The sequence below is a fragment of the Danio rerio genome, chromosome 19 (genome assembly GCF_052040795.2).
Source record: "Danio rerio strain M-AB ecotype USA chromosome 19, GRCz13ab, whole genome shotgun sequence".
Lineage (NCBI taxonomy): Eukaryota > Metazoa > Chordata > Actinopteri > Cypriniformes > Danionidae > Danio > Danio rerio.
Genome location: NC_141039.2, coordinates 6766595 through 6783078, shown reverse-complemented (window position 1 = coordinate 6783078; position 16484 = coordinate 6766595). Strand labels below are relative to the sequence as shown.

General features: G+C 37.0%; 1 protein-coding gene and 1 long non-coding RNA gene across 7 annotated transcripts in view; one reads left to right on the top strand and one right to left on the bottom strand.

Annotated features, from left to right (window-relative positions):
- si:ch211-264f5.8 overlaps positions 1–16484 on the top strand; it is a 198348-nt gene that overhangs the window by 169216 nt on the left and 12648 nt on the right. For all 6 annotated transcript variants that reach the window (XM_087295325.1, XM_087295323.1, XM_087295324.1 and 3 more), the window contains 3 exons: positions 2315–2480; positions 6898–7123; positions 14663–14791. In XM_087295325.1, coding sequence (XP_087151451.1) covers positions 2315–2480; positions 6898–7123; positions 14663–14791 — 521 coding nt within the window. The remainder of the gene's footprint in view (positions 1–2314; positions 2481–6897; positions 7124–14662; positions 14792–16484) is intronic.
- On the bottom strand, positions 5922–14746 carry LOC147832445 (uncharacterized). The gene is made up of 3 exons (XR_015516436.1): positions 14640–14746; positions 10945–11347; positions 5922–8218 (listed from the first exon to the last, which is right to left on the bottom strand). It is a non-coding gene; the product is annotated as an uncharacterized LOC147832445 (long non-coding RNA).

Sequence of the window (16484 nt, the reverse complement as noted above, 5' to 3'; positions counted from 1 at the left end):
ATGAAACCTTTATAATCGTGAGACATGATTGCATGGACAACTGTCATTAAGTGTCATTCTGTCATTAGGCTATGTCCACACTAATATGCTTTCTTTTAAAAATGTATATATTTCTCTAGGGTTGGGTATCGTTTGGGGTTATTTTGATACCAGTGCTAAATCGATACTTTTAAAACGGTACCGGTGCCAAAACTGATACTTTTAAGCCCCAAAATTATGGTGGATGACTCTAGAAAAAATCTTTTATTTGACCAAAAATATTTTAATTGAACAATATAATTAAAGTTCGAGGGCAAATAAATCTAAATAAAAAATCTTACACATACCTTAGGAACGGTATAGCAGAACATTTTGACGGTTTGAGAACCCTGACTTTTCCAAAAAGCCGGATACCTTGAAAACGTTTATCGTCTTGCGATACAGGTGAATTGGGTAAAACCAAAAAAGTTTTGAGTGTGTAAATGCAAGAGTTTATGAGTGTTTCCCAGTTCTGGCTTGTGGCTGGAATGGCATCCGCTGCATAAAAACAAATGCTGGAATAATTGGCGGTTCATTCCACTGTGGCGACTACTAATAAATAAGGGACTAAGCTGAAAGAAAATGAATGAAAGAATGAATTTTAAAATAATGTCATTAATTTTTTTTTTTGACATCAACTTAAAAAGTGCAAATCAGATGTGATTTAAGTGTAATCAAATGTCGCTAAATATTAATGATGCTGGTATAAAATCCTGATGGAGTCCTAACACTCAATAAAGTGAGTCATTCTCACTCACAATGTTTAATGACAAATACATATTGTTCCACTGAAAGAAAAATATTCATGACACAATTATTTAGTCCTCATGACAATCATGTTTATGACAGATTTATGACAAGTTATGCTGTTTTGGATGTGACCTGTCTGCGAACAGGGGTCCCACTTTATTATAACATAAAATTATCACTATTAATAGCGCTTATTAATAGTTATTAAATAATTAGTTACAGTAGGTTAAGATATTACACAGGATTAGGGATGTAGAATAAGCAGAATATGCACTTTATAAATACTAATATACAACCAATATCTTAATAACCAGCAGATAATAATCCACTATTTCATAGTGAGAATTGGTGCTTAGGGGTGGCACGGTGGCTCAGTGTTTAGCACTGTTGCCTCACAGTAAGAAGATTGCTGGTTCGAGTCCTGGCCAGGTCAGTTGGCATTTCTGTTTGAGTTTGCATCTTCTCCCCGTGTTGGTGTGGGTGGGTTAATCTGGGTGCTCTAGTTTCCCCTACAAGTCCAAACACATTCGCTACAGGTGAATTGAATAAACTAGCTTTAGATAATGTGTGTAAATGGGTGTTTCCCAGTACTGGGTTGCAGTTGGAAGGGTATCCGCAGCAAAAAAAACATGGTGGAATAGTTGGCGACCCCTGATAATCAGGGACTAAGCCGAAGGAAATGAATTAATGAATTGGTGCTTAGACTAACTGATGTATACGTATGCTGTTTTTGTCTCTTTTATTTGATTTTTTTTATTCAGTCATCATACCTTGTGTTAACAAACACTATATCCATAATAATGAATTTTTAATAGTTTTCTATTTTGCATTTGATCAAACCAGGTTCATCTGTTTGACTTCACAGCTTTGGTTATTTGTGTGAAGTGTTGTTTTATGTGTCGGCATATTTTCTCACCCCAGTCTGACCTAACACATCTGTCTCTAAAGTATCTACAGTTGAATTCAGAATTATAAGCCCCCCTTTACTTTTTTTTTCTTTTTAAAATATTTCACAAATTATGTTTAACAGTTTAAGAACATTTTCACAGTATGTCTGATAATATTTTTTATTCTGGAAAAAGTCATAATTGTTTTATTTAGGCTAGAATAAAAGCAGTTTTTAATTTTTTAAACACCATTTTAAGGACAAAATTATTAGCCCCTTTACGCTTAAATCTTTTTCGAAAGTCTACAAAACAAACCATCATTATACAATAACTTGCCTAATTACGCTAACCTGCCTAGTTAATCTAATTAACGTAGTTAAGCCTTTAAATATCACTTTAAGCTGCATAGAAGTGTCTTGAAAATTATATAGTCAAATATTATTTACTGTCAACATGGCAAAGACAAAATAAATTATTAGAAATGAGTTATTAAAACTATTAGGATTAGAAATGTGTTGAAAAAATCTGCTCTCCGTTAAACAGAAATTGGAGAAAAAAATTAATTGGGCTAATAAATCAGGGGGGCTAATAATTCTGACTTCAACTGTACATGCTGTAATATTTCTCAACAATAACATGTCTGTATGTGTATGGCACAGGTGGGCATTCACGCTGATCATCATTTCCTCGTACACTGCAAACCTTGCCGCTTTTCTGACGGTTCAGAGGATGGAGGTGCCGATCGAATCCGCTGAAGACTTGGCCGATCAGACCAACATCCAGTATGGGACAATTCAAGGAGGAAGCACAATGACCTTCTTCATGGTACGCATGTCCTTGTTTGTGTGTGAGATTATTTTTCTCTGGCTTGCACTTTGTGCTAGTGTAATGTCATATAACATCACCTCCTGTTTACAGCAGTTGTTAGACTGGTGACTCATATGCAGGCCCACATAGAATCTGTGCAGGCAGAACTTCAGATTTCCTCAAAAACGAAACTCATTCACAAAGTTCTACACACACTCTGCTCTTACCATCCTGGGATTTTTTATTTTTATATTTTTTAATGTTTCTTAAATGATGTTTAACAGACCAAGGAAATTTTCTCAGCATGTCCTATAATATTTTTTCTTCTGCAAAAAGTCTTATATGTTTTATTTTGGCTAGTATAAAAGCAGTTTTACATTTTTTTTAAGATTTTAGGGTCAGTATTATTAACCGCCTTAAGCTATTTTTTTTTCCAATTGTCTACAGAACAACCCATCATTAAACAATGATTTGCCAAATTTTAGTTTAGAAATGTGTTGAAAAAAATCTTCTTTCTGTTAAACAGAAATTGGGGACAAAAATAAACAGGAGGGAGCTAATAATTCAGGGGGGCTAATAATTCTGACTCAACTGTATGTTTTATATATATATATATATATATATATATATATATATATATATATATATATATATATATATATATATATATATAAAACCAGCAGTGTTTATACAGTACTTATTAAAAGTTTTGGGTCAGGAAGGTTTTTAATATTTTTGAAAGAAGTGTCTTCTCTTCCGACCAAAGCTGTATTTATTTTATTCTATTCAGAGTTTCTATTCAAGTGTAAATTATTCCTGTGAAAAAAGCTAAATTTTATGAAGTCATTACTTGTGTCGTTTGGTTCATATTCAGTCACATGTTGATTTGGTGCTCTAGAATAATTTTTCATAGTAATTTCTCCAGAAATCGCATAGACTGTATATACAGTATATATTTTTTTCATTGTAGAAACTTACAATAGAACATCGGTTATTTGAAATATTAATCTAAATCTTGTATAAAAAAAAGTTTATAAATTTCTTTAGTCTGATGTTTGATTGATTTAATTTGCTTGTTAAGTATATATGAAATAATGTTTCCGGGTCCAGATTTGTTTATATATATATATATATATATACACAGTGCTTCTGGAAAGTATTCATAGTGCTTCATGTTTTTTCAAAAAATTTTATGTTACAGCCTTATTCCAAAATAATTTAAAGTCATTTATTTTCTCAAAAAAGATTTAACCCCAAACCATTCCTTCTGGATTTGCTTGTAGACAGCTGTAAATACTGTGCACATTTAATAATCAAAAAGTCAAGAATTTTTTTATGTTGCTTTAACTTATTTTAATAAGCTAATCAGGTTCCAACCCTTTTTTAAGTTGTACAAAACTTAACTTGATATGTTTAGTCAGTTTGATGTTAGTTGGGATGACTAGAAAAGTTTATTTGGTTCAATTAAAAAAGTAAAGCCAGCTAGATTGTTTTTTTGTGTGTACATCATTTCTACACATTTTCCCCAGAAAAGTAGTCAGCTATTCTGAGGATCAGTAGTTATCTACACTGTAAATAAACGCTGGGTTCCATACAATCCATTTGTGTTGATACAACATGAAGGAATTAAGCTGGCTCAGTTCATTTTAAAATAAGTAGTTTGAATAAACAGCTAACGTCATTTTTGAGTGTAATATAAATCATTTAAATTAGTAATTGAAAAACTATACCATAACAAAAAAAATTATTTTCTCATTAAACATACAAGAAGTGCATCTAAAGTAATGTGACACATGACTGGTCGAAACAAACCAAGTGCTGTAATTAGTGCTAGAATTGATCGACTAGTCTGTGCAAGTGCTTTGACTAATGTCACAATGCATCATATCCTGTTTATGGCAGTAAGCAGTTGGCCTACTGACTCACAGCCACATCCATATTCACACCCGAGGCCAAGTTCACTTCCCCTGTTACATTAATCATGTATTAACCATCTACATTTTTGCCTTCTCTCAATCTGTTACCTTAATCTAGTTCACTCTCAGTGGCTGCTAATAAAATGTGTCTTTATACACACACCTGTCCTCATGTCACAGCAAATGAGCAAGTCCATAAAAATGTCAACCTTGCCACAAAAAAATGACGTTTTTACCAAAATCGTTTCTACATTTTTTCATGTAAGTTTAAAGTACTTTAAAGATCTCTTGAAATTAAAATAAAAATATTTAAATGTTAGTGTCACATCACCTCACACTACAGTTTCTCATCACATCATAACCAATCAAATGCTCTCTAGTGTCTGACGTGCCCCACCCTCTTCAAGGCGCTTCTCATTTGCTTTTCACTTGATGCGCTTGAGCTCAACCCCTCTCACTGGCAGAGCTGTGGTAAAACAAGCTACTATTGGCTGTTTTTAAAAAGGGGAGGAGCTACTCTATGTCACACCCTCTCATCGTGTTTCGGTTGAGATTATGTCAAACATCCAATAACAATGCATATTTTAAAGCACTTCCCGGGACCTTTAAAAATACTTTAAATATAACAGTTTGAAAACAATGACTTAGTCACTCAAGTGGCAATTTCACATCCATCATATGCAAACATGTAACTGGGTAGTGTTTCATCCACAACAAAGCTTTTTTTTCTCATAAATGCAAACATTTCAAATAAAATAAAATCAATATTTTTTGTTCAATAAAGCAGTGGTCCCCAACCCTTTTATCACAATTTTACCCCATATCGGGGGGATCTCAAAGGATGACAAGCTGACAAAACATTGCTGTAACTCTGATACAAGTTTTATTTATGGAGAAAATTACAAAGCACTGCAGGGTTTGGGTATTCTGTGTTTTTCTGAAGTAATTAGTCTAGCGAAATGTGTATTCCAACCAAAGTATGAAGCTGCGTGGTCAGTTCTTATCACATGACTCATGGTGCGCTCAAGGCGTTCTGAAAAGTTAAGATTTTTTCAACTGGGATTCCCAATATGCGCACCTCCATTGGAAATAACGAACTTGCGAGTGGAAAAGACATGATATGTGAGTAGTCCCCACCGTCATTTACTATCTCCAGCAGTTGATCTTCTTCTTGAATAGACATGCTGGATTCACCTGATTTGTTGACAAATAGGTTGCGAATCCATTCGTTGGCAGTTCGTGGGTCTTACACTCGGCCTTTATAGTGAGGCCCAGTACAAATTGATTTACGAACCGGTATCAGTCCACGTCCCAGGGGTTGGGGACCACTGCTGTAGAGAGCCAACTCTTGTCCTTTTTATTGGCTTTATTTCTTTTGGGTTATGCAGTTTAATTTACAGAATTTCTACAAAGTATTTTGTCGACTGTACCCCGGCTAACTTTTTTGGTCACATCCATAACACTAAAAAATGCTAAAAAAAATGTTTACAGATTAATATTTTTCTGATCCCATAACTTTGGGTTATTGTTTATTTATTTTTTTGGAAAATATGAATAGTAATATTATGAAAATAATGTTAACATCTACTTTCTCTGAGAATTTATGTTTTGAGTTTTTACTGCAGACGTCAAATCCATAACGTTGGAATTGCTCAAATATAATTTTACTTTTTGAATTTTTTTTTTTTCCGCCACCCTCCAATACAACATAGGCTCATTCTGAAAACGTAGCCCTAAAAACATTTCTGGAGATCGCGAATTATGTAGCCAGAGGTACGTATGGCTGCTTTTTGTCTTTAAAAGGAACGCTACGGGGCAGTATGCTGCCTTTTCTTTTCGCGCTTACCAGCTGACCACTTAACTCCGTATAGGCGGCTTTCCCGCTGTTAACAGTTTGCTCAAGGGCTTGCCTCGTAAGTCGGTGGACTTGAGATGCAGAGAGGGGTTGACCACGATGACAAGGTTCGAGTACAGTGAGAAACAGTTCTAGAAAGCGGGTAAGAAAGACAGAAGCCAAAAAATAAAATAAACTAGTAAATAACAGGGTGAGAATGTGGTAAAATCTGAAAACGTGGTAAAAATCAGGCAGTGGCTTTTCTTTTTCTGGATTACTTTTTAAAATTGTCAGTTGGGTGTAGGGAAGTTTGTGGGCGAGTCAGTCGGTGCTTTTGAAAACACTATTGGTTGGGTTTAGGGAAGGAGGAGGGTGGGTCAGTTGATCAGTCAGTCAATCAGTTGACAGCCGCCTGGTGGATTTACGCGAGAACAGCAGGCGCAAATGGCAATCACGAGAGAAATGTGAGATCTCAAAAAGCATACACTGTGGTCTCTGGCAGATTCGCGACATACAAAAACTGCAAAAAAACATATCTCCTGGGACTTATTTGGTGCTCTCCAGAAATGTATATAGAGGTATGTTTTCAGAATGAGCCTGAGTTGTTCTAATACTATGTCAATTACTGTCTCTGTCTTTTTCAATGGCTTTCTTCTTTGAAAACAAACCTTCTCTGCGCCCTCAGAACTCGCGCTATCAGACGTATCAGCGCATGTGGAATTACATGTACTCCAAGCAGCCCAGCGTGTTTGTGAAGAGCACAGAGGAGGGCATCGCGCGGGTTTTAAACTCCAAGTACGCCTTTCTTCTGGAGAGCACCATGAACGAGTACCACCGACGTCTCAACTGCAACCTCACGCAGATAGGAGGCCTGCTGGACACCAAGGGCTACGGCATCGGCATGCCTTTGGGTGAGTATGCTTTATAATATGCTGAGTACTAGTGATGGGTCCTTCTTGAACATTTCCTTCATTTTTAACAAATCATTTATGTGACTCGAGAACGATGAGGTCTCTCGAATAGAAAAAACAGCTGTGAAACACATGGAAAAATTAGCACATGATGACAGAAATTTAATTTTTAGGTGAACCATCCTTTTAAAAAAAAAATAAACATTGATGATCACACAAGAAAGCCACTGTCACAGTGATAGCATCTCTGATGTTGCACATCTCTGACTGCCCTGTCCACTGCGCTTGATTAACAGCAGTTCTGACTTTGTCTTTGACATTTCTAGCAATCATTCCTTGACAGTCAAGGATATCGAGAACAATTCTGGAATGTATGTTTAGCATTGAGGGTTTTACCGCTCACTAGTGTGTTTTACAATGAAGAGGGCTGGAAAAGAGAAAACATGGGGTCTTAATCATGGCTAAAGAATCGCGCCGGGTGAGATAATGGCCACTATTGAGCTACTGTATGCAGAGGAATATTGTAGAAGGGATTTCTGGACTTGAGTGCAAAGGGGCTTGTCAAGTCAAAATTTAAGAAGCTTATGTCCAGCTGTGAAAGTGAAATAGGCTGTAAAAGTGTTATTGGCGTCATGTGGTGATTTCACACAGTAGGCCCACTGCTCCAATTCCCAAAGACTTCTAAAGCAAGCTAATAGCTGTGTTATATTTTTCCACCTCCTTTTGCCGCTGATAAGCAAATTTCTGAAACGCAAAATCCAAACTCAAAATACTGTTGTCAGAACAATTTATCAAGAGTGACTGAAAATGCTTCATAATTGTATCGCTTTTTGTCCTGGAATTAGATCCCGACCTGCTGCTTTTGTCATTTCAAGACAGAGGAAAAGAGCTTCAATTGTGAATGTTGTGACATGTCTTGTTCTGGCAACAATACATGTCAGTCGCTTAAAGAATTGCACAAATATGACCTTACCTTGTTTAGAGTCTTTGATGTGTTACAGCTGAGCGGTGTAGCGTATCACAGAGCTTTTAATAGCCCTTTACTGACATGGTCTGTGGGGTTTCTGATGAAATTTCGGGAGGATTTGAGGAAACCTGTGGGAGGATTAAAAATGGTTCAGATTTAATTTGAAAGAAATGGAAACACTGGGAGCAATGAACATCATCTTGAGATCTTATCAAAGTATCTATCTGAATGTAAACACTCTTGTAAATGGCTATTTTGACAATATTTTGATTATTTATAGCAGTTTTCTGGAGAGTAAAGCCTGATTTATATTTCTGCATCGAGTGAGTATCGAACCCTAAAGCCCATACCTTAGCCTATAAAGTGTTGTGCAGGTAAACCTCACTCCTCTGAACCCGAAAAGGTGCTCTGACAACAAATGCTAGAGGCCATGGTCTTTACCTTGTTGTTAGAGCAACCAACTCTTATGCTTAGAGTCGCCGGTTCGATACCAACTCAGAGTGAGTTGGGTGGTGTATTACCGGTGGGTTATATTGGTGCCGTGACCCGGATGGGAGTGAGGTTTAGGGGTGTGAATGTAACAGAGGCCATCTAGTGAAGTGCTGTATAGGTCAATCTCACTCTTCTGAACCCGATAAAGTGCTCTAGCAACAGACGCTCAAGGCAATGGTCTTTAGTCTGCTTGTTAAAGCAACTGACCCCCATACAACGAGCTGGCCGTTTGATCCCGGAGAAGGTATGGTGGTGTAGGACCAGGTTACATTGATACCGTGACCTAAATGGGAGTGAGGTTAAGGAGGGTGAGTGTAACGGAGGCCAGCTCTTAAAGGGCTCTGCAAGTAAACCTCACTTCTCTCAACCCAAAAAGGTGCTCTAACAACAGACACTAGAGACCAAGGACTTTAGCCTCGTTCTTAAAGCAACCGACTCCCATGCGAAGAGTCGCCGGTTTGATACCAGCTCAGAGTGGGTTGGGTGGTGTAGAACCAGTGGGTTACATTGGTGCCGTGACCCGGATGGTGTGGTTTAGGGGTGTGAATGTAACAGAGGCCAGCTAGTAAAGTGCTGTGCAGGTAAACCTCACTCTTCTGAACCTGAAAAGGTGCTCTAGCAACAGATGCTCAATGCAATGGTCTTTAGTCTCCTTGTTAAAGCAGCTGGACCCCATACAAAGAGCTGGCGGTTTGATCCCGGAGAAGGTTTGGTGGTGTAGGACCAGGTTACATTGGTGCCGTGACCTATATGGAAGTGAGGTTTAGGGGGGTGAGTGTAACGGAGGCCAGCTAGTGAAAGGCTCTGCAAGTTAACCTCACTTCTCTCAACCCAAAAAGGTGCTCTAACAACAGATGCTAGAGATCATCGTCTTTAGCCTCTTTCTTAGAGCAACCGACTCCCATGCGAAGAGTCATTGGTTCTTTCCCAGCTCGGAGATGGTGTAGGAACAGCGGGTTACATTAGTGACCTGGATGAGAGTGAGGTTTGACAGGCTGAGTGAAACCTCACTTCTCTGACCTCTAGAGGTGCTCTGGCAACAGCCGTTAAGAGGCCATGGTCTTTAGCCCCCTGGTTAGAGCAGCTGACCTCCATACAAAGAGTTGCTGATTCGATCCCGGAGCAGGTTGGGTTGTGTAGGACTAGGTTACACTGGTGCCATGACCCAGATGGGAGTGAGATTTAGGAGGCTGAGTGTAACAGAGGCCAGCTAGTGAAGTACTGTGTCGGTAAACCTCACTCCTCTGAACCCGAAAAAGGTGCTTTAGCGACAGTTGCTATGGGACATTGTTTTTAGCCTCCATGTTAGATCAACCGACTCCCATACAAAGAGTCACAGATTCGATCCCAGGAAAGAGCGGGTTGGGTGGTGTAGGACCAGAAGGTGACACTTGCACATAGCTAATGCTGTTGTGAGCATTTCTACTCTGCAATAACACTTCCTAAATGCTACACTGGCGAAAGTGCTAATCACTGAGCCACCGTGCTGCCCCTCAGGTACAGATCATGTGCTTTATTCAGTGATAAATGCTACCAGTTTGAGTTTAAATACCATTTTACATGGTATTAATTACCATACAACTGAAAACAGCAGCAGATAGTTTACCTCAGATCTTAAAAATAAAATAACTAGCAGGCTAGTGTGAAAGTGTAAGTCAGAATGTGACCCAGTACAAACCATAAAAGGCACTTAGTAGCCAATTAATGATGTTAAAGAGTTGTTGTTGTTGGGAGTGCAGTGGCTGGTATTTAACTGTTTCTGTCATGCCATGTCGTGTTTGGTGCCGACAGACAAATAGCTTGTTGCTGGAATCTTGTCATGCCACCTGTTGTTAGGACACAGTTTTGCTTTGCTTATGTGGATATTTATATCTCTGAATCTGCCTATAACATACTATATTTATTTAAAAACAGGTGACTGACTTGCCTTTTGTGAATCACCAATAATTCTTTACCCAAAAATCTGCTTTAGTTTTTCACTGAAGAAAAAAAATCACATTTTGTACAGCCAGAGGATGAGTGCCTTAACAGAAAAAAACTATTACTTTATTTTAAGCTACAGTAGTACTGATGTCCAAATTATTCTGTGGAAAAGTTGTTAGTTAAAAACTGCCGGTAGCACTAGAGAGTTTAAGTGGCGGAATTGGATGCGAAGAACTTGCCAGATCAGTGTGCCAGTACAGTTATACGGGCTGCCTTAAACTCCCATGATGCGTGAAGAATAATAAAGACCTTTGGGTTTTGGTTTCTAAAAAACCTCCAAATCTTTTAGGAGAAATAATGAATACAGTCTTGTTTTAGCTGATAAAATTATGAGGTACGAGAGAGAGAGAACATTTAAACGGGGGGAACTTGTACCTACAGTAGGTGAGGGAAATTTCCAGTTCTGCTTTCTGTTTTTGATCTTCTGTCCTCGGGGAAGATCAGTCATGACCACCAGGCTGAGGTGTCCTCCAAATATCACCACACACACTCATAATCGCGTGATCCCATAACCAGATTTGAAATAAGACCCCAGAAGCTGCATCCGTCTTCAAAGAGTATTTCCAGGTCATAGCATGTCTTCCAGGAGCTGCAACATTTATTCCCTCCTCCTGCTTCTAACACGTCTCTTCAAGTCCCTTCCAAAAGTTGTGGTGCCAAGTGATAAAATTCTCTCATCCGCTCATTCAAGAAGAGGCTGGTCGCCATGGACACCTCCATCTGCTTTCATAGCAGCCTCGGGTGCAGATGGTGTCATCACAGCCTCCTCTGACTGGATAAAACTGCGAAACATGAAACCAGAGTTGACTTTTTTTGAGAGATTAGTTGTTGATTATTCCCATTCATACTCTTTTTTTTCATGCCTTATAATTTGTTAATACTATCTACATCTTGTTGACAAAGTTTAAAGTGTACAATAAAGTTTATTGCCGTTCTTTTACTCCTGAAAAAAAATGAGCTGACTGGTATGACACGATGCATAAATATGATTTAAACACATTCAACAGACCACATGTGTTTGTTGCCTCATTACAAACATATGTGGCTAATTTTACAATATACATGTTAAACTAGCTAAAGATGCATTTAAACAGATCATATGACTCTTCGGGGTGTGCATTAAATAAATGTATAATCTGTATATCCTGCATTTTGCATTGTGAACACACAAGAACATGATCTGTTTCACACACTGTCTTCCTCATTTTATAGTAGGAATCAGACAAGTTTAGATAAACTTAAAAATTGAGAGAAAACTAGGAAATAGTTGTGGCGAATCAAATTCTGCGGGGTGCTTGCATAAAAAAGCTACAGTGTGGAAAGTAACAGTCTGTGTTTTGTTGTAATTGGCCTATATTTTAATTGAGATTGTACGCTTATTGGATTTACATGAGAACAAGGAAACAATTGTGTTTGAGGCTCACGGTATATGTCATTTCCATGTACTGAACTCTACTTATTTAGCTATGTCGATGTATGTCTTAGATATGGTGGTATGTTAATTTGACAATGAAAGAACATTAATCTTGTAGTGGCACCCACAGGCTAATTCATTTCCAAACTACTGCAATAAACTGTTCAAAATCCCACATAATGAAGCATAGCCAGATTCACGGTCATCTGTTTGGGATCAAAAATCCAACATAGGCTCATTCTGAAAACGTACCCCTATATAGTTTTTTGGACAACACAAATTATATAGCCAGAGGTACATATGGCTGCATTTCCTCTTTAAACCGAATGCTACAGGGCGGTATGATGCCGTTTCTTTTCACACTCACTAGCTGACCATTTACCTCCCTATGGACGGCTTTTCTGCTGTTACCAGTTTTCCCAGTAACTCGCCACGTAAGTTGGCGGACTTGAGACCCAGAGTGGAATTGACCACAATTAAGATGTTTGAGTGTGGTGAAGAACGGTTCCAGAAAGCTAGTAAAACAAAAACAAAAGCCAAAAAATAAAATAAACAAGTAAATAACAGGGTGAGAATGTGGTCTGAAAACATGGTAAAAATCAGACGGTCGGGAATTGCTTTAGAAAACACTATCGGTTGAGTTTAGGGAAGGCATTGGAAACTGTTCAATCGGTGCTTTTTAAAACACACACTCGGTTGGGTTTGTGGAAGGAGGAGGGTGGGTCAGTCGATCGGTTAGTCAGTCAGTCAGTCAGTCAACAGCGACCTCTGGTGGATTTCGCAGGCGCGAATGGTACTCGCAAGAGAAATTTGACATCTCAAAAAGCATAAACAGCGGCCTCTGCTGGTTTCGCGAAAACAAAAACTGCAAAAAAAATGTTGCTCCTGGGACATATTTGGCACTCTCCATAAGAGTATATAGGGGTACATAATCAGAATGAGCTTGGTTGCAAAAATCTGAACATGGTTTTGACACCTCACTGGACGTTTCGCTTTGAAAGTATTTGCCAAACATGCTTCTCATTGACCAACAAATTCACTTAAGTTCAAAGCTATAGTAAGAAGCATGTATAGGTAGTAGGTTTGATTTATTTATTTATTCATTTCCTGTTGCTTTTAACATGTTTTTCTGTCTTAAAAAATAGAAAAGAATTCTAGTATTTATAACAGCATGGTTCTGAAGGGCCACCATCAGTATTATGCATTGCTAAGTTGTAATTAAATTCATGTTGTGAGGATTTTGTTTTCACCTTCTGGCATGGAAATGTAGAGAAGTTAAAATATTTGTTTTGTGCAAAACGACCTGTTTTAACACACACAAACATGCATTAATTATACAGAGGTATTCGCGAACCATTTTATTACTGCAAGCTAATTAATGTTTGTGTACAGACTGAATCAAATTAATTAATCGTGGTCACTGTGGTCACATTGTTTTTCAGAGAACCAATGATTTGTTTTTGAAATAAGGGTGTTTTTGAAGTCTTGCATATTTCCGAGCTTACATGATATGATAAATGCAGAGCAAAATACTAAAATAAATATTTAGTTGAACTGTGACAATATTTCCTTCAGCTTGGACCAGGGGTCTCAAACTGCCAAACATGCTCACTTACGCCCCGCTCCTCCCAACAACCCCCCACCACCCCCCGCTCCTCAGTTCGCAATCACGATTCGTGAATGTTTTACACAGCAGATGCCCTTCCAACTGCAAACCAGTAAGGGAAACACCCATACAATCTCATTCACACATAAATTACTGCATTTTAGTTTAGGGGTACGTCCCCCTCCCTTTTAGAGACAGACCATTTAGAAATAGTTGATTAAGAATGTAAACATTTGGATTTCATACTACTGCCCCCCCCCCCACTTTTAAAATGTCTTCTACGTCCCTGAGTGCATGTATTTGGGTTGTACAACCAAAGCACAAGGAGGAAACCCACGCCAACACGGGAAAAACATGCAAACTCCACACAGAAATGCCAACTGACCCAGCAGGGACTCGAACCAGTGACCTTCTTATTGTGAGGTGACAGTACTAACCACTGAGCCACCTTGTCGCCCCTGCTAAAACATGCACCCTAAATGTAATTCACACTCACGGTGAATGAATAATAACATTCAGTGACAGCCGATCCGTTCCAATGCATATCTGCAGTGCCTCATTTAAATGAACGTCTATTAATTTGATGAACACATCCTCTCACGTCACATTGTTATTAGCGTGACATGATTAGCTGTGATACAGGAATGTTTAATGAAGGATGATGTTATTCTAACAAGTCAAATAATTTGGAATTAACCTATCATAACATTCATTTCCGTCCTGACACTCTGGCTAATTTAGCTCATTTGCACGACATCCGTTGACTTAAGACATTCAGAATCTTAGCTGTTAGCATTTGTGTTCTGACATGTTCAATCATAGCGCTAATGAGGGCAAAACTGCTTCGAGTCTGTTCTTATCACTGTCCCTGTCTGTAAAAATGGTAAAAGGCTAACATCTGTTTACTGTTTGTGTAGCATTGACAGTATTAAAATAGCATTGTTAGCATTAGCTTGTCTGCACTTCTGTATCTCTTGTTTAAATATAGTTAGCTTGCTTTTTAGATGGTTTAAGGTTTTACGTTTTTGTTTAGGTTAGCAACCAGCTAAGCTACCTGTTTTATTTTTTCTCCGGCAGGTTCACCGTTTAGAGATGAGATCACATTAGGTATATTGCAGCTACAGGAAAACAACAGATTAGAAATCCTCAAGCGCCGATGGTGGGAGGGGGGAAAGTGTCTTAAAGAAGAAGACCATCGAGCCAAAGGTGAGTGAAAAACAGTTTAATAGCACTCAATAGCATCTCACCATAACGTATGGTCCGCTTACCATAATGTTCTAATTCTGACTGCTTATGACACTTTCATTTAGGGGCTTGTCGATGCTTGTAATCCACATTTAGTAAGTGTGTTTTTGTGTGAGCAAGTTTTGCTATTTTCACATGGGGAAAAAATATTCTATTTATGTTATCCTACATATGTAGTATGTTTGTATTTATTTTTTTACAATTTATTATTTTTTTATTTTTTATATATATTTATTTAAATTTTCGATATATTTTAATATTATGTTTTATTTTTATTTAATATATATTTGTAATATCTTTATTTAATATTTTTTATGTTTTGTGTTTTGTGTGAGCAAGTTTTGCAATTTTCGCTGAGAATTTTTTTGATTTGTTTTATCCTATATATGTAGTATGTTTGTATTTACTTTTTTAATCATTATCATCCAGTAATTTATTCATACCTTTTATTTGTTAATGTAACTTATTAATGTTATGTTGTTTTAGAAGCGTATTAAGTGTGGGTGTGCGTGTGCATGTGTGTGCGTGTGTGTGTGTGTGTGTGTGTGTGTGTGTGTGTGTGTGTGTGTGTGTGTGTGTGTGTGTGTGTGTGAACAAGTTTTGCTATTTTTTGCAGGGAAAAAATTATTTGTTTTATACTATGTAGGTATGTATGTTTGTATTTGTTTTGTAATATTTAGTATGTTTTTATTATTTGTGTTTAATATTGTCTTCATTTAATAGATATTTGTAATATTTTCATTCAATATTTTTCATATTGTGAGTTTTGCTATTTTTGCTGGGGAAAATTGTTAGATTTATTTTATCCTATATATATATATATATATATATATATATATATATATATATATATATATATATATATTTTTTTTTTTTTTTTTTTTTGGGACCAAGTTCTGCTATTTTTACACTGGAAAAAAAATTATCCTATACATGTAGTGTTTGTATTTATTTTTAAATAATTTTTTCATGCCTTCATTTATTCATTTAACTTCTATAACGTCTGTCTGTGTGATTTGTATTTTTAATCATTTATTCATGCGTTTATTTATTAATTTATTGCATTTTGTCAATTTAGTGGCTAATTCATTTCCGAGTACAAGTTCAATCATACAAAAATGTTTATTTTTAAAAGGAGACATGGCACAAAACCAAATCGTCATTGGGGCATGAGCAAATTGTATGAATAAGTATGTAAAAATTCATAGGAATTAGCTACTAAATCAAAATTTACGAATTGCTTTGAGATGGCGTTGCTTATTCTTAATTAAAAGAGTTTTACACTGGAACAACTAATCTGAATTGAAAAGATGAAGGTCATTACCTCAGTCACATGTGGGCGAAAATATCAGATTCTACCCACATTTGCCTGCAGTGTGAACATAGCCTAAATGAATACTTAAGCCTATTTAACTGAACATATTTTAATTACATTACAACATTGATGCTGTAAAAAAAAAACTGTATAAAATTAAAAAAAACTTAATTTAACTGTTGATCAGAAGTTTATCGGTAAGAAAAAAAAAACACTATCTGAGAATGTATCCTATTCTTAATAAACTAGGATAATTAGATGAGGGCTTTATTCATTTTTTGTCAAATACATACAAAGTAGATTGTTTTTTGCTCGTAATTATACAGACCCGTTTTGCCA